At 36.3% G+C, this 19,031-nt stretch overlaps 2 protein-coding genes across 6 annotated transcripts in view; one reads left to right on the top strand and one right to left on the bottom strand.

The window, feature by feature from the left end:
- The window catches only part of LOC139687435 (serine/threonine-protein phosphatase 4 regulatory subunit 4-like), a 58,268-nt gene extending 55,714 nt beyond the window's left edge, over positions 1 to 2,554 (bottom strand). For 4 of the 5 annotated variants that reach the window (XM_071584575.1, XM_071584576.1, XM_071584579.1 and 1 more), the window contains exons 1-3: positions 2,429 to 2,554; positions 1,998 to 2,106; positions 1,566 to 1,710 (exon numbers count right to left, since the gene is read on the bottom strand). In XM_071584575.1, coding sequence (XP_071440676.1) covers positions 1,566 to 1,710; positions 1,998 to 2,106; positions 2,429 to 2,496 — 322 coding nt within the window. In that variant the 5' untranslated portion in view covers positions 2,497 to 2,554. Of the gene's footprint in view, positions 1 to 1,565; positions 1,711 to 1,797; positions 1,865 to 1,997; positions 2,107 to 2,428 lie in introns of those variants that run through there. The other variant, XM_071584577.1, reaches the window with a different exon arrangement.
- Positions 2,555 to 3,226: 672 nt separating this feature from the next.
- On the top strand, positions 3,227 to 10,395 carry Gmer (GDP-L-fucose synthase-like protein). Its single transcript, XM_071585997.1, has 7 exons — positions 3,227 to 3,363; positions 3,621 to 3,768; positions 4,093 to 4,207; positions 4,299 to 4,427; positions 4,499 to 4,690; positions 8,600 to 8,750; positions 9,245 to 10,395. The coding sequence occupies exons 2-7, from the start codon at positions 3,635 to 3,637 to the stop codon at positions 9,478 to 9,480; spliced, it is 957 nt and encodes a 318-aa protein (XP_071442098.1). The 5' UTR covers positions 3,227 to 3,363; positions 3,621 to 3,634; the 3' UTR covers positions 9,481 to 10,395.
- Positions 10,396 to 19,031: the final 8,636 nt, after the last annotated feature.

The following is a 19,031-nucleotide window of genomic DNA, read 5'->3' as shown; positions in this document are numbered from 1 at the left end:
GTTAATAGATAGACCAGTTTGAGAACTCCCATGACTATACAGCAAACAAGTCATTTGCATTTTTATGTGTATTTTGCTCCTCTAACTCATTTATCCTTGTCATTATTGAGGGAAATTGCCTCAAATTTCCAATGCACCCCAAAGAAGTTATTGAAACCATAATGGACCCATCATGACAAAAGAACAAAAACTTGGGTAAGATAACTACTCCTATAACACACTGAGGAAGACATAACTTGATGGAATAATATCCGATATGTTGTACACAACATAGTTTTAAATAATGTATTTCTCTATATATTATTTTGTGTTCTGCAATGTCTGCAACCAAGCTTCATGGTAAGACGCAGAGTATAAAAAAACTATCATTTTCCATTGACTGCTGCATATCCATTATGAGAGGATTGAAAGCCATATAATCATTTATGATTAACAATTGAAACTGTCTACCCAATAGCAATCAAAACTTAATGAGCATAAAAACTCATATAAGAAAAGGAGAAATCAATTTCGTTATGATGCAGTCCAATGCATATTATTAATCAAATTATTATAGAATTCTCCATTAATAATTACCATAACCAGAAAAGTAAATAATCTTGATAATTTTTGGATATCTTACTCAAATGTAACCCAACCAATTCTATAATTGTTTTTATTTTACATATGTACCATAGGATAACTAATATATTGATCTGAAGCATTTGGAATGTAATATTTTTAATTAAAACCATGGTGACTCAACATTCATAATGCATTGGATGAGTATTTCAACCCCTAATTAATCATATAAGGAAAGTATAACCATGCTAGGCTTAGTAAAAAGGAAATAAGGGCAAATTTAACAAATACATACTGGCTATTATGTATAGTTTCTTTTTAAAACAGTTCACGTGCCAGAGTATGGGTACAATTTTCTTTATTCCATTGAAATCGTCTGTTTGGTCAATTTCAGGTATGGAACATTATCATTGGCATTGTTATCATTACATAAACACTATCACCATCTGTGAGCATCCAGATATTGAGTATGTCTAATTATATATACCTCTTACCCCCTCCCCAACCAATTATCCTGTATTGTTCCCACTCACTGGAGTCTGACAGAAGGAAATCACTAACACACATGAAAATATGCAGCACTTTTACTTCCTATGAAGACCTTCACCTAAACTTAGAGGGGATTATGACTTACAAATCAATGAGTGATTGCCAAAAGAATTAAGTATCCTCAAAATGCTTGCATATTGTCATGGTGAGCCTTTCGAAGAAGAATTAAAACGTAACAAGTAATTTATTAGGAAAGTTTTCATTATGATAACGTTACCACGTTGTCCACAGCTAGGAGCTCAACCATTAAATGTCGGGGTAATATTTTGATATACCATGACTTTAGATATAATTTCCATAAAGCAATTTCCATGTCAACATGCAATCATTACATTTTTCAAGGTCCTAGTTGCCCAGTCACACTTAATCCTTCACAGAATAAGGGCTCTCTCGTCCCTCTAGCAAGCACTGGTACTGAAAGGAGCACCGAATATCTAATGAAAAAGACTATTTACCTGGATCAGTGCTATCAATAGATGATAGAATGCTCTGAAGGAATGTCTGAGTGAATGTGGTAGGATGGACGAGTTCCTTTTCCAATATACTAAGAAAGGTGTTACTCGCAGCTATTTGAATTTCCATGCTGGACGTTGGAAGTGCCTGCAAAATGACAAAATAACTACTATTATTAACCAGCACGAAAATTAGATTAAAATTTTATTTTATATTCACCACATTAAAACTTACATCTGGCTGTTCGTCGTTATTTAATTTGTAATCAAATAATTATTCCCCCAAATAGACACAAGTAATTCTAAAAATAAACATTTTGATTAAAGTGAAACAATTTCTGCCTTAGTACATCTAAATCCACATCATAACAGATCTGACAACTAATTTTAATTAACATTGGGTTGGTACTAGGGCTTCGTAATCGGGTGACGAACCTGCTGTACATGGGGTACAACTTGCTGCATGCATTGCTCGGCATCATCTCCGCGAAGTAACATTGGAAGAGACTGCACGACATCTAGCTGCTGTACATCTTCTCCAACTCTGCAACAAAAAGATCATTTGCATTTTTAAGTAGAAGTGTTGTCATCACTTTCAAATAATAAACTATTTGATTATAAAGTAGACTTTCGTACTGTAGTCAAACTAAAATCAATTGAAATGGTGTTGCAACTAGGAACCTCTTTTATTCACTCTTTGACATTTAATGCGGAATGACGATACAAATCGTCAAATAAAATCAGTTCTTTACGGTATATTTTATTGAAAACATGAACTTTGATTACGTTTCACCGAGCTGCAGAGAATTGGGAAATGGCACCATTTCAAAGAAACCAGGACAGTATCGTGAAAATTTGGTACGCACGGTTCGCAAAGGGCTTCTCCTGCTTCCAGAGGAGTATCCCTGTTTCTTCGATCATCTGTCACCCACATTTTTTCTGACAACTTGATTGCATTGTAAACAAATTCTTACTACATTATTCATCCATGCGGTATCGCTGTCTGGTAACGGAATGACGCATGAGTTGCAATACAAAAGTTGATGCACCAACACCGCGAATTTCAAATCATAAATATGGCGCACAAGGGCCCGTAATTTGTATTGAATATCAGTGATAAATTGACTATTGTAGTTTATATTCAGCAAATCTTCCTATACCGAAATAATTTAGAAGTATGCTCTGACGCGATGCCTTCAAGTATTCGACGCTTTGTCTTTTAAGTGATGAAACGAAAGTAGCAAAACGATACCCAAACTCTCAAATTTGAACGTCGCAAGGACCGAGCGTTGTTTGAGAAATTGTTAAGGACACTCGACCGAAACATTTCCTTGCAAATTGATCTTATAGTTTCTCCCTCGCGCAGGGACACGCAAAATGCTTTAAAATCAAGAATGTCTTTGGCATCTAGCCCCAAGGTAAGAAGGTTTAACCAATGCACACGACGTATTAGGTATGATTAGATGTATATATTGTATTTATATTTTCTTTCATTTCATTTTGCTTGTCAACTCCCCTCACACCTACTTGACTTTTTCTATATGATAAAGCTTTATTTTTGTCGTGTGCTACACCCGAACTCAGAATCCACCGATTCGAAAAATTTGCCTGTCGCACGGCAACTTTCAGCTGGTTACTGCTGTCGATGCAGCAGAAGGCTAGCGTGACGCGATTTGTTATCAAGTTCTATGCAGGTGTTTGTCTTGTGGTACAGTTTATAAATAAACAACGGCATTCTGTGGTCCGATTATTCAAATGAAAAAAGGCTAAATCTACTGCTTTTCATGAAATTGAGTTTCAGGTAAGAGGAACTACGTTAATAATCAAGCGAAAACTTAAATTAGTAGATAATATAGTTTCAAGAAGATTACTTAATTAGTTCCAATGCTGCGTGTTTATTTTGTCTAACGATGCCACTTACACCGATTAGAGATTTGCGCAAACGTAACAACTTTGATAGTGGGTTTGAGTGTGGGATCATAGTAGCTCGTGTCCTCAAGTTCATTTCAATGCTGATTTATTCTAATAATATTTATTTTCTGATAATTCTTCTTCAAGCCTCTTCGGTGAAGATGGCCGAGCCTAAAAGAATTTTGGTAACTGGTGGAACTGGTCTTGTGGGACGTGCCATCGAATATAATATCCTACACGAGAAGCCTGCGAACGAAGCGTGGATATTTTTAGGCTCAAAGGATGGTGATTTGAGGTATTACAATAAATAATTATTCTGGCCGATTGCTACCTCTTCATCGCACGAATATTGCAGTCTAAGTATGTTTTGGACTATATTTTATGTATAAGCCACATTCCATCGTGATCTCTCATTCATTGTTGACTTATGGGCAGATACACTCTTTAATGTCCTCCGTTGATTTCATTGTAATTTCTTAATTTATGGCAACTTCCACGGAAAGTCAAAGCGGAGTGGATAAAACAATGCGCCACTGGGTAAACGTGTTTTGTCTCTCATTGGACGGGAGTCCTTGTAGTTGATAGCAATGACTTTTAGCATTTTACATTAATATTACAGTGACCGCGAGCAGACGAGGGCAGTATTTTCTAAACATCAACCAACCCATGTGATACATTTAGCTGCGATGGTGGGCGGTCTCTTCCATAACATGGCACATAATTTAGACTTTCTGGTATTCCGAAAATTACACATATCTGCTAAATTTATGAAATGTTTTAATTCGAGGAACTCATGATTATTTAACAATTGTTATCTTTCGGCAGAGGAATAATATTCTCATTAATGACAATGTTCTTCATGCAAGTTATGTAAGTGGAGTTAAAAAAGTTGTATCCTGCCTTTCCACTTGCATTTTTCCTGACAAGACAACATATCCTATTGATGAAACAATGGTAAGTGTGCATGGGATTGGGAAAAATGCTCTTTTTATTAGTCAGTGGTAAATGGCCGTATTTTTCTTTAGGTACATAATGGCCCTCCCAATGACACCAACTTTGGATACAGTTATGCCAAAAGACTGATTGATGTCCAGAATCGAGGTTACCATGAGCAATACGGTATGAATTATACTTCTGTGATTCCGTGCAACGTCTTTGGACCATATGACAACTTTAATTTAGACCATGCACATGTAATTCCAGCACTTATGAGAAAGGTTGGTTTGGCTTTAAAATCTCTAGAATGTTTTATTCATATATTCACTCATTGAGTTTATTTAGAATCTTAACGCTAAAATCCATCCAAATTATGAAACAGTAATAAGAATGAACTAGATTCATTAATGTGACATATAATGCATGTTATATTTTAATTTTACAGTTGTCTTTTAATTTCTATACATATTTTTCTCTCCATTGTGAGTACATTCTATTATTGTTAATGTGACTCAAAGTTCTCTTAAAGTCATCAATTATGTGTGTCCTTTTACTCGAATATTGCTCTTTTTTTATATGTATTCCATCTACTATCAAAACTCACTGTTGCTAGTTTCATACAGTATGAAATAAAAGGGAATCGAAACTTATCTCAGCAGTTTAAATAAATGGCCTATAATGAATTACAATGAACAGATAAATCATTTGACAGTACTAATACATATTTGCATTAGGATAAATCTGCTATTCTTATTTTGACTATCACTCCCATGAAGTGGTATATGCGTATGTTGGAAGATTTATTTATTTATGTAAATTTATGTTCATTGGGGCGATATCGAGAGACTAAAGTTCCTTATTTCACCTAACCCCCACACATTAAAGACAATTACAAACACCCAAACTGCAAAAACCCTGACACTTTCCAAAATATTTTTGCTTTAATAATAAAATCTGGTTGTTTCCTCTTTATGATTGACTTCTTCAATTTTGTTTGGAGGCTTATTCTCCTAAATATTTTTGATGACCTTTCAGGATTTTATTGGTTAGGGCTACTGCATTTAGTTTAAGGTGAGATTTAAGGCTTTGGGGTTTAAAGATCCAGTTTCTGTGCCTGGTGGCAATGACGGGATTTTTGCAATTTGGAGAATTCTGGCTTGGAGGCATCTGAAAGAAAATGTGATTTGGAATAATTTTGGGGTGAAATGAGAATACTAGGTCTGTAAAAAAAAAAGATGACCCTTTGAATTAATACTTGATTTTATTAGTTACCCTTAAATCATGCTGGCTTCCCACCCAGGTTCAAATCCTGACGGTATTGAATATTTTTCAGCGGTATCTCGATCCCTACTTGAGGTGCTTTGTCGAGAGCACTTTGAGTGAGTACGGCGTCTGTCGGATGGGACGTTAAACTGCGGACCCCTTGGCGCCTTTCGTAAAGAGTAGGCTAATGCCGACGCTGGGTTTCTCTCCACCCTTCATCATTTCCTGTCCATCCCCTATGGCGTACATGACCTCAGTAGTCTGTCGCCTCCCCTAAAAACTACTACTACTACTACTTCAATCATGCTTATCGCCTTCAGAATACAGCCTTTGACTACTAATACAACATTCCCAACATTTTTTCCAGCATTTGAATGCCACCTCAAATGCTTCTTTCAGGATAGCCTTTAACTCTGCGGTAACATTTTGTTGGATGTCTTCAATAGTTTCCAATCGGCATCCTTTCAAGATGGATTTGACCTAGGAAAAAGTCCGCTTGAACAACATCCAGAGAGTAGGGTGGCTGGGGGATCAGTGGTGTGCTGTTTCAGGCCAATACCTGTGTAACAATCAATTATATGTATGCTGGTGCATTGTCATCATGAAAGCACCAAGACTTGTTTTTCCACATTTGTTGTCTCTTCCCCAACATGGCATGACATATATCCTTCACATAACCTCTATATAGTGCTGCTTATTTACTCTTTGTCCTCTGGAGACATATTCATAATGAATAATCCCTTCCTAATTGAGGGAAACGATCAACATCACTTTCCTTTGCAACATCATGGCTTTTTTGGGGGACCCCTCCCACTGTGAAGACTGGGCTTGGGTTTTTATATCATAACAATAAACCCAGATTTTATCACCTGTGTTGATTATTTTCAAGAAGTTTTGGTCATTGTTTGAACAATCCAGCTGTTCCCGGCTGATGTCGAGACTTTTTTGCCTCTGTTCATCTGGTAACATTTGCGGCACAAATATGGATGCAATGCGCTGCATGCCCAAAATTTCTTTCGAAATAGGAATACATGATTCAACAATAATTTCAACTTCATTGGCAATCTCCGTGATGGTTAACCATGGATTGCATGCCCTAAATCATTCATACTCTTGATGTGGGTGTCGTCCACTTCTAGGTTTTCATCGATTAAGGTTTGTTCAGACTGGAAGTAATTGTATCAAAGAAATCACTGTGCCCAACAACCTGAATTCATTGCCAAATGCATCTTGAATTTGCATTATAGCATGCATCGGAATCTTGCATTGCATAAGTTTCATTTGCAATTTTCCTATGTTAAAACAAATTCCAATGCACACACTGTTTCTCCTACACTTTCATTCTCTCCGACATTAGAATTAGTAAGGCGTGTGCAAGCTCAGACAAGAATCGCTGTTGTGCGGAGACAAGTTGAGATAGGGTCATGAGCCAGGCTGTGTTTCCCTTCTCTCAGATGCCACTAGAAGGCAACACCTTAGTGATTGTGATCGGTCAAGCAATTCGCATGTAGAAGGACCAATTTCATATTTTTTTATAAACCTTGTATTCCAGCAGATGAAAAACAACCCATTTCAACTGAGTACAATGCCAATCAATAACATTTATCAATCTGAAGGTTGGTTTGATAGGTGGGAGGAAGGGTAACTTGTCCTAAGTCCAATGGCATATGAAATTCACACACCAGGATAGGGGGCCCAGTTCCTTTCCCAGGAAAATCTGGTATCCAAAAAATCAAACAGCCAGGGTTAAGCTGAGGGTGCCCAGGAATTGAACCAGGCCCCTTCAATCAATAGCCCAGTGCTCAACTTCCTGGACTACCAATGTACAAAGTTTGTATGTCTGAATTCAGCACTTAATGTGCATGTTGCACATTGTCGTCGGTTCTTGAATTCGACGGTCATCCAGTGGATTGCTTGCCCTCCACACTATCTTGGCCATCTGCAAAGAGCTTGTGCCCCTAATAACTGCAGATTGTAACATGCTTTCATCCTTGAACACTTGCCAAATCATGCCCAATGTCTCCAATTCCGATTTCTCCCATCCAAAACAAAATTTGATGGCATACTGCTGTTCAATTGTTTGCTGCGTTTTGTGCTTGCACAGAGTCACTCAACAGGGGTCCACTAAAAACACAATCTAGCCTGAGCAAATGATCAGAGATGATTGCCCCTGGGTGCATATTGAAGGTCAGACTCCCCACCACCAAGTCTGCACAGTGCGAGTGCAATGCGACCTACAGTCACGTCAGAAAAATTGTTCTCTGTACTTTTTATACAAATCATGTATTATGAGTAAAATGTATGATATATATTCCAGTGTCTACCCAAGATTTGGTCAATTCTATATCGAGTGACCCACCCATTCAGTGGTACTGCCTAGTGTTGGTATTATTCAATTCATTTGTCAGATGTTCTTTTGCCCTGTGCATGTACCTAACTTTGCAAAGTTCTTAATACAGCATGAATGTATCTTGACTTAATCTTTTAGTGACGTGTTTTTTCATTTCAAGTGTACTCTCTCCTGGCCTTTTCTGAAACTTAAACAGTAATATTTCCCCATAATTATTCATTGGAATTGAAGAATACCCTTCAAATGTAAATGTTATGAAAAAATAGTAATAAGTACCATAAAAACTCAGGGCTTGACTGTGGCAGCACAAATGAAAGTGAAATATCTTCAGTCATAAAAGAATTGTTTACCTACAGTAGCAAGTAATTTAGATTTCAAACTACTGCAAGACCCACTACAATGCGACTTGCAAAAATATGCAGTACTCTTAATTCTGAGATCTCCCACTGTGGCATCTTTCCTGCCCTGGAATTTCTCTCTTCCATACCTAATATGAATATCCTAACTCCATATGAAAGCAAGAGTGTTTTACCATAGATAAAGCCATGAAGTAAAGAGAGTTTATGTATTTTACTAGGTTCATGCTGCTAAACTTGAAAATAAACCTACAGTTCAAGTATTAGGAACAGGAAAACCACTGAGGCAGTTCATTTACTCCAGGGACCTTGGCAAGCTTATAATTTGGACCTTAAGAGAGTATCCTGAGGTGAAACCGATTATACTTTCAGGTAAGCTTACCTAAGCTAAAATAATGTTCAATCAAAAAACAAACCTAACAATTAAATGCAAACTTTCTTGAACCCTGGTCGTGATTTCGATTATATCATGAAGCTTACTTCAGGATAATTCTTATCTTTTCAGGTGTTGTCATTTATTTATTTATGTAGTTTAATTTGATTGAATAACATTTCAATTCAAAGGCTGGGTGACTATATCCCTCCATTCTTTTCTATCCACTGCTAATTCTCTTAATGTCTTGATAGCTCTTCTGCCTTGCATCCCTCTATTCCATCTGTATATTAGTCTTCCTCTTGACGACTTTAATTAAAAAACACTAACAATTATTAATGATATTAGGAAAGCTGGTTCAAGTCATGAATGTATGTATAATCATTAAATCATATATTTCTTTAAAAAATTACCAAATCAGAATGTTCCCAACATTTCTCGTATTATTTGTTCATTTTTTGCTTTTAACTCATGCTTTGAACTAATTTTGCAGTCGGTGAAGAAGATGAAGTTTCCATCAAGGATGCAGCAGTTGCCATTAAAGAAGCTTTCTCTTATGAAGGCAGTCTTGTTTTTGATACAAGTGCTGCCGATGGACAGTTTAAGAAAACAGCCAGCAATGCTAAACTGCGAAAGTATTTGCCAGGCTTTCAGTTCACACCTTTCTCTGAAGCTATCAGGGAAACAGTTGACTGGTATGATAAAAATTATGAAAATATCCGGAAGTAGCGGAGTTGTAAATTTTCATTATAAATCAAGTTGGTATGAAGTGTTGACTTTTTCAAGTTTTATAAAAAAACTATAAAAAGTTAAAGGGGAGGTATTTATGAAAATATGTTGGCTTCATCATGAATGTTGCTAATTTTATTTAGGGCTTTATCCTGAAAGAAGCTTGCTGCTATTCTTGATAAAATTGTTCTATTTATGTACTCTTTGATGAATTTTCCTGATTAAAAATGCAAAAAGTTGATATTTGGTATGAAATCTGACCATGCCAAAAAACAAAGTTCATGCTGTTTTTGTTAATGGTGGGTTAATATATGGGCCAACTGTAGTCATCTGGAGCAGTGTAATCAGAATTTTTTCGTTTCTGATATTGCACATTGTATTTAATGGCTTCCTTTATGAGATGAAAGCGTTTAACTTTCCTCTTAAAGGAAACAATTGTTTTCAGCTATAAGCAGTTAATTGATGGAAATTACTCTTTTATGCATTGATTCTAAAAGTTCATTTCAACTTCCATTTTCCATGTAACACTGCCTCTCGTAAGTAACGATGAGTTTTCTTTAGAGGAATGGGGGAATGATCTACCTCAGAATGTCTCTTTTAAGTATTTTCTGTGAAACCTGTATTGGTCTTTCATGTGTTTACCACGTAAAAGCTATGTTGTGGTTGACGGTCCCAAAAACTGGGTCCTTAATGTACATTAATCCCCCCAGGCAACTCTGTTGTGCTTAGAGAATGAAGCAAGTAATCACCATTGCACACACATGAAATTAATTCCTGAGAGTGTAATTTTCTAGTGGTATTGTATAAACATGATTCATAATTAGTTTTCCCCGTGTGAATGTGTATTTGAAGATATTTCTGCATTAATGATCTTCAGTTTTTCCATATAAGTTAATCTTATCTCAGTTTAGTTAATATAAGACCCTCAGGTATAATATTTGTATAAAAAATAGTACTAAAGAAAATCCTAAGTTTTTTTCAGTCTACAAAATACTTAAATACCAGTAATTTAGTTGACAGGTAATCATCCATTTGTTAAAAATTAAATTGTGTTAAAATGGCATCAACTTTGGAAAGGGAAGGATTTGAATCAGCTTATAATTTTTGCTTATCCCTTTTTTAACCCCTTTTAATGCATGTATACAATTTGCATACCCAATAAAGATTGTGGGGATATAAATAAAATGAATTTTGGGGATCAGGATGGTGTGGTGGCTAACGTTCTGGCTTCACACCCAGAAGGCCTGAGTTTGAATCCTGGAGGCGGCAGATAGTTGCCTTTCCCATCCATTCCTAATGGTGCAAATAACCTTAGCTGTTGTCACCTCAGTGAAATCTAATGCTATGAAATTGAAGGAAAACTATGTGATTATGTAGTCTAGAAATATCTCACTGACATAGAATTTTCCATTTTTCAGTCACAATGCCTTATAATGGTGTTAATAGGAAATCCATTGTCTGTTGCTTTTGAAAAATTTAATCTGCATTTCACCATAATTCCTATGGTGATGAACAGTGTCTGAATTAATGAAATAAGGCTGGCTGTCTTATTGTATTGATTTATTTTTTGTATTCAGCAAGCATGGAGTGTGTATCTAGAGTATAGAGGAAGGTTTTACACTATGCTCTTTGGCCACTTCATTTTATTTGGGATAAATTAGTAATCCATCCTAAAGTCAAGATGATGGCCAGAGGTAGGAGTGCAGAATAGAATTCTCTTCTTCTCAGTAATTTTATCAAACATTTCTTTTCCTGCCGCTTGTAGAACTTCTCAAGTAGTCATTCATTCCGTTTGTTTAATCTCCATCTTTCTTCAGTTGTACCACTGTTACATTGATTCAAATGTTCTTTCCTCTGCTGTTATTCATTACCACCATGAATTTCACAAAATCATGGAGAATTAGACATGAAATGAAATCTTTTTAATTTCAAAGGCCTTACTTTGTGTTGTGAGTATAGTTAACATATTGTGGAATTCGCATTTTTGTCTGTTCTTCTTTGTTATTTCCTTCATAGATTTTTCGATCCCAGGTTATTCTTCATTTGTTCTGGATCGTTCTTCCTGTGTAGCAAAAATTTCCTATTTCTTGCACATATTCCCTGCCAAGTTTTTGTCCGTCTGCATTGCCTACTACTCTTTTGCTGCAGGCCATCATTTTGGGTTTCTTTTGACCCAATTTGTACTCTTATCATCAGCTCCTCCTTTTGAATAAGTATTCTTCATATGCAGGTGTCCTTTTTTTTCTCTTTTACCAAGTTTTTTTCTCCAACATCAAATTATGTGATGTATCAGAAAACACAATTTTATATTATTTTTCTGAAGATCCACTCTTCTGCCATGCTGCCTTTATTCTTGCTTTATTAATTAATTTAACTTAATGTATTCTCCAAGTATGCATTGAAGATAATGGGTGAGAGTTAACAGACTTTTCTAACTGCTTTCTCTAATCTTGCCTCTGCAATTCTGAGCCCATATTTAATTACAGTCAACTGGCCTATATATGCTTAGGTTTTTGGTATACTCACCTGTCTTTATAAGGCAATGAATGTTATCTCTATCAGGATATGAAGTATTTAAAATATGAGAAGTTCACAGAGCAAAAAATATTCACATTGATTGAGAATGTGTTTTACTCGGAAATTGCTGTATTTGTGTGCAAATCAGCAGGTGACTGCTTAAGTAACTTTTGCATGATTTCCCATGTTTTCTTTGACTTTGTTAAAGGGAAGATTTTGTCCCACTGGGCATTACTGCATGCTTTTTTTTTCAAATCAATTAATCTAAAGTGTTCACACTTTTCCACACTCTGCTTTATGCAATATTCATCTGTAAGTGATTGTCATTGATCTCTTTAATATATTTGTCATCCGGTTAAAGGTCTTAAGAGTTCATATAGCTTCCACCATCCTTTTGGACCACTACATCTACATTATGTTCTTCTGAAAGTTCATGGGTTTTTTTTCAATTTAGTATATGTTGGAAATGTTGACAGCTAGGATGAAGTTTATTCTCTAAGATTTTTAACGAGCTTAAAATTAATATTATCAAATTTGGGAGTCTTGTGCTTCCTAAAAATCATTAAGCACTGCATCAAATTCTGCCCTCAATAAAGCACCCTTATTGTCTTTATCATTGTCCCTTTCCTATTAACTATTATCTGAAGGTCTCTCTCGCTCTCACTTTTAAATTTGTGGTAGACATCATTTTAATATATTCTAGTTAGCCTCCCCTTCATTTAACTTTCATCTCACTTCACTTATTACAATTTGCAGTGCATGTTGTATTTATTTTATTCAAAACAGTTTCCAATTATCCTATGAGTAGCAGCTGATTTCAGCGATAATCGTTTTATAAGAGGAGAGATTGTACACTTAGTGTATTATGCAAAAAAAGTGCTAATGCATAGTATGCAGTGACCTGCAATGGAACACAGAGCATGTGCCATGCAAAATGCAGGGCAATGTTTTGAAGGGAGCAAAGGCAATAGGGTAAATAAAGCTTAGCATAGTGTAACCAATGGTAGGGAAGGATAACAGTTGCACTCAATAGATGCACAGGAATTTCAGATGTTCTCTATGATCTACCAAGGTCAAATAGAATAGAGCTGTGGGGGTACTGTTGGCCAATTTCTGCCCTCTGATATATGGTGTCATGTTGAGTCCTTTGACATTTTGACCTTGAATAAAGATTGGCCCTATTTTTTAGCAGCTCTTTAGCTGTTGTTCATTTGTTGGAGAATGTTTTCATTTGTCCTATATCTTCAAAATCAAATCTGGTAGCTAAAAAATGTATCGATGTTAATTGTTCATTGGAAAAAATTCATTCTAGGGGAAATGGAACACTGGTACAAAAGCATGGCCAGAAGTTTTGTGGGTGACTCAAAGAGGCTAATTAAGGAGTTTATGTTGCATACTTGTGCATTTTTCTCAGAGGATCGGCTGATTGAAGAAAAATATTTAAGCTAATAAGACATTATATACAGTTAATATGATATCAATTAAAAAATATTATGGTTACTAAATCTTTAGCTTGGTAGAGAAACCATCATTGATATTGGAAAATTGATGCCTCCACAATCAGTGAACCAGACTTATAGGTGCATATGTGGTGTCTTGGTATCTGGCAGTAAAATCTCTTGTTTCCAATGGCTGATGACTGCTTACTGATTGTGAAGGTGAATATCCTATCCTGGGAATTTTCATGAAATAACTATTGTATTTTTTTGACTGAAGATGAATTTCAATTTCTAAACCATAGATACAATTTAGCAAGCTTTGTTTTCTCTGCCGGAATATTTAATTACCGGAGATTTTATTTTAATATCATTTCCTAGTAACACTAATTATTTTTGCCCACTGCACATGACTATGTATTTCAAGTTCCAGGTTTCTATATAATATTTAGTTCATATTTAAACTTTCTAGGTATGTAGCCTTGTAATTACTTTTAGACCTAAAGAGCATGATAATATAAAGGTGCTATTTTTTAAGTGAAGATGTTGATTCCTTATTGAGATCACTGTGTCCTATATTGGACATAAAAGTATTCGTTAGTAGTAGACCTTATAGTTATGGAATACACATTTCTTAGTACTCAGTAAGGAATTGGCTCAGAAGAGATAAGGAGACTAAATTGAATGATCTTCCATCCCTAATTACAAACTCGTCATCTGTCACACTGTATTCAATTTACATTTGCAGGATACATGTTTGAAGGTATGTTATGCATTAAATACTGAGTAATACAATTCCATTGTTGAAGAAAGTATTCATAAGCACCTCATTGTAGATTTTTTAGGAAGAACATGAAATGTGTTGGTGTATGCCTTCAGGTTCATATTTAACTGACACTTAGACATGATGCACTCTAAGGAAGCCACTTTTTTTACTTAAATTGCCACTGCTTAATGTAGTAAAAAAAACAACTTGCAGATGTGTTCTCTCTTGAGTAATGAAAGAATACCAACCATGCTTCAGACTGTGACTTTAACAGTTTTCAAAAGTTGTCAGCATATAATATTTGAGACACGTAAAAGTGTTGGAGAAAACAGGGAATGTGTGTTGCTCATTTTTAATTAGAGATTCAAAATCAATCAGAGGTTACTCTAAGAATTGATGCAGGTTGGTAGCTGGAAGATTTGGATTTTTTAAGGTCTCTAAAGCCACACCAAATGCAGGGGTCAGGCAGAGGACAATTATCATATTTGGCAATACCAAGGTGGCCCATATGTTGATGAATAGGAGGGCTGAAATAAAATCTAGCCCTGGAGAGGTGAAGTTCCATCTCTTAAAGGTGGTAGTGTAAGGGGACTAAGCAGGACAATAGAAATAGAAATATGTTGCCTGAATTTTTAAATTTTGGGGTGGGAAGACAAACTCAGCATTTTGTAAAATCCATAACTGATGAGAGATTGCTGTTTTATTATGATTACTTCTTGCTATCATAATATAATCTCTCATTTAATAAAAGAAAAGACTCCAAACATTTTGTAAAGATATTTTTGTGATGATATCTAAGTGTGTAAGATTGGAGAGTTAATGCAATGTAAAAGTATTTTCATGAATAAGCCTGTTTCCAAAGTTGAATGGGTGCTCAGAATATATGTAATTGTGGATTGTCTCAGCTGTTGAAAAATACTGCAAACCAGAGATGAATGTATACTTGTGCATGAACCAGAAAATTTGCCTTTGCATGAGGTGTGGAAGGCACTATTTTGCTTTGAAACTGAGGAATTGTTTATTCCAACTATTAATGCTGTTTGTGCCTGCATTTTGGAAAAAATATATTTTCATGAAAAGTATTGATTTTGAATGAATGGCATGCAGTTGATAATGATAAAACATGCCATCATATGCCTGCTCTTTTCAGCTCATGAAGTCTCAAGTCTACTTTCAAAGACATATCCTTGTTATGGATGATGTATTTTCATTATAATTCTGGCAAATAAAAGTATTGTTAGTATCCAAGTGTCATCTTTCAATATTGCTTGTTGGTAAGCAGTTATTTTTAAACCATTGATTTACCTGGCTGTGGAATATATTTGTAGTGGATCTCAAGAATAAATAGGTGCGCAAATACCTAAAATTGAAACGTATCATCTACCTATTGCCTACATATCTATGTACTTGCATACCTAATTACCAGTTATGATGTTCTCTTTTTGTTGAATTAATTTATTAAAAGCCCATATTATCCAAGGAGGTGAAATGAAACTGTCAAGTAGCCTTTAACATATTAGGTCAAAATATTTTCATAGTCTGTAAAATACATTTTTCATTTTAATTATTTTATTCACTATTCTATTGCTTTAATGCCGTTGGTTCATCTATTCATGCCAAAATTGAAGAAGACTTTTTTTGAGTAATTAAAAAAGAGCAGTATCAGGACATTTGACCTGGGGTATCCGACTTGTGGGTCAAAGGTTAGGTACCCCCAATCTAAACTTAAAAAATGGCAGAAATTCAGTAGTACAAAAATCCTGGGAATCAGGACCAGAACCTGAATCCCTCAATTTCCAGGATCTGCGTTTGAGTCAAATGAAGGTGAAATGATTTCTACGCTGTGAAATTCTGCATTTTAATGCACATTAGCAGATGAATGCATTAAAGTAACTATCATTGCATCTCCCACAGTTCTTTGAAATCTAAACATTACATTTTAATGCGCTACTTGAGATTATTTTTACCAAGATGCTATAAATTTTAGTAAGAAAGTTTAATCTTTTAAGTAAATTTTAGTATAGCAGCCGGTAAAATAGAATGTATTGCTTCCCATACCCTTGATTCCTTTGCTTTGCTAATTAGGACTGAAAATCATTCCTGGGCTCTGACTTGACCTAGTTACAGGGGAGTAGGCATGGAGGGGCAAAGGTGAGCAGTTGCTCCCCCAACCTCTTTGAGTTTAACCCCTTATATAGCACTGAGAACTGCTGACTTTCATAGATAATTTGATGAAGGATATGGGGTCTTGCCTAGTCTGTGTTTCAGAGCTACAGTTTCTCTCTAACCTTGCTGTTTTATATAAGGAACACTAAGGCTAGGTAAGAAAATTAATGATGGAAATCTGTTAATTACTGCTACAAAATATCTATTTACTCATGGATTTGATGAGTAAAAGAAATTTGATGAATGTTTTCGGTAAATAATTTTTCTTAGCTATTTACTCTACCAACCACGTCATAATAGTCAATCTGAAGGCTGGTTTGACACGGGTAGAGCTCAACTTGAGGTAAGCCTTAAGGCAAGTGAACTTTCCTTATGCCGCCTGTGGTTTCCCAAGAAGATCTGGTATACAAAAAGTCGCACAGCTTCAGTGAAACTGAGGGCGACCAGAGGAATCATACATTACTGAACCCAGGCCCTCCAGTCAATAGCTCAGCTATGGGGATGACGAGAAATACCCAAACATAAAGAGTATCATATGAATCCATGCTGCTTCCAGGAATTACCATTGCGAAGGTGAGTTGATGGACAACTGTTTTGCCCCCAGTCCTAGAGGCATCTTCAGGTTGAAGTGATCAGATCACTTCAACCTGACACCCAGAGTAGAATCCAGTTCAGCGAAATATCGACTGGGTTAGTGAGAAGAGGGGTGGTCGTAGTCTCTCCGTATCCATTCTAAAGCTCAAATGAAACTTTTTCCAAAATTCTCTCCACCAGATTCATTGCTCTTTAATAATGAATGTACGCCTTACCCTGTTCATCACCATAGGCGTCATCAAAACTCTACGGTGAAATTGTAACTGCACTGTGATACCCGACTTATGTACTACACATTTAACTTTAAATCCTCGCAGATTAATTTCTGCATTTAGTGAAGCCTTAGTTTCATTGACTGTTAGCATTTTAAGGTTTTCAAATGAATTTCATTGGTTTCTTAAATCTCCTTCACACTTGGTCGATTTTAAATGTCGCCCTTTGTTGGTATATATTTTTCATTAATTGCTACTGTCCACTACTGGACAGTTGAAGTCTGAATTTTCCTCATGTGTTAGAAAGTTTGAAGGCAGTTCTAGATATTCCATCCGTGCTTCTGGTTTCCTAAATCAACCAGCAAAGGGTTATAACCATTCTTCTGCACCGCTTTGTAACACTTCTCCTTGCTATTTACCAAAATCGCTTGCCCCAGTAACCTCCCGATTATTACTTTAGAAGTATGTCACCAGTAACAAACGTAGTCTCCTTTGGATATTTCATTCAACAAATCACTATTCTTCCAGTTTTCAACTCGGAAGTCTGCCTCTTGGATGGAAATAAGTAGGATTTTTTGATTTATGGTCATCCAAAAAAATTCTTCATTCGATCCCTCCCAATGGGCCAAAATTTTGACGTGATGGAAGGGCTAGTGAGTTCTGATGACCCCTAGAGGTGGCGGAACCAATGATTTGTGCTCCTGATAGGGTCACCCAGGCCAGATAGGTCGAAGGTTAGGAGCGAGACTAAAGGTAGTCCGAGCAGTGTCTGTTCCTCAGTGAGGCAGCTGCGGCGGCCATTAACTGATGGTGTCACGCTAAAAACACTATTAAGGAAGGCAACCGGAAACCTCAATTATTCATCCCAAGGTTTTTATGATGGACACCAGAGTGAAAATGAATTCTGGCGACTACGGGATTCGGCAAAATTAACTGTGAGTCGTACCCGGCAACAGGAGATGCAAGGCTGCTGCGGTCGTCATCTTGGAATCCTAGTTACGCGAAAGGGAGAGTAGCAGGATAGAAGACAAAACCGACTTTCTAATAATTGAGAATAGCAAAGTGAAATGTTAGGGAAATTATGAGGACAGGAGAGTTAGAGTGTACAAAGCGAGAGACTGAGAGAGGAAATTTAGATATATTCTATTGTTTCAGGCTTCACTTCGTGGAAGTATTGATATCCTATCGTATATCCTATCGACCTCTTCTTCCTTATGATTGCTCGGTGGCATGTATACCTGAACAATGATCAAGTTTATCGGTTTTGCTTTTACATCTACTAGTAATATTCTATCCGTTGCTTGCTCTATGTTGACTATGCTTCTTCCTACCTTTTTATTCAATATTTTGGCAACCCCTCGTTGTCTCTAATGCCCTCCACTGCATATTAATCTATAATTATCACTACATTTATGCCCGCTATCCTTCCATCTCACCTCGCACAGTTCTCAAACATCTAAATTTCCATTATTGAAATAGAAAGAAAGACTCGTACTTTTCCACAGATTTTATTATACGGCACGACGCGTTTCACCGACTTGCGGCATCATCAGGTACAAATTTGCAAAACAGACAGAGCAAGCATATATAGTATACCCTCAGGACAGAGTGGGGGCGGGGAGGGTTGGAAGGATTTGAGGGGGGTGGGGGCTCGCAGGTGCGTTGATGGATTGTTTTGACCATTTCCAGGCTAATTTCTCGGAGAGGAGTGGGGAGGGGTATGGGAATAATTGCTCATTACAAAGTGTCGTGTTGGGGTTCACCAAGTGCCTTCTAATCTCTAATTGCTCGAGAGCGTCCATTTTTAATCCTTTTGGGAGTGTGTGTAATATCTCTGGGACAAAGTCACTGCTGTGGTTG

Source organism: Hetaerina americana, unplaced genomic scaffold, assembly GCF_022747635.1.
Source record: "Hetaerina americana unplaced genomic scaffold, ioHetAmer1.1.p SCAF_2, whole genome shotgun sequence".
NCBI lineage: Eukaryota > Metazoa > Arthropoda > Insecta > Odonata > Calopterygidae > Hetaerina > Hetaerina americana.
The sequence above is the reverse complement of the archived record's forward strand: the minus strand, read 5'-3'. Positions and strand labels throughout refer to the sequence as shown.

What these genes read in the sequence shown, in the direction of transcription:
- Gmer (XM_071585997.1), top strand. Translation starts at nt 3,635, where the DNA reads ATGGCCGAGCCTAAAAGAATTTTGGTAACTGGTGGAACTGGTCTTGTG. An exon ending in TCAAAGGATGGTGATTTGAG is followed by an intron (nt 3,769 to 4,092) that starts GTATTACAATAA and finishes TTAATATTACAG; the next exon opens with TGACCGCGAGCAGACGAGGG. An exon ending in GAAACCGATTATACTTTCAG is followed by an intron (nt 8,751 to 9,244) that starts GTAAGCTTACCT and finishes CTAATTTTGCAG; the next exon opens with TCGGTGAAGAAGATGAAGTT.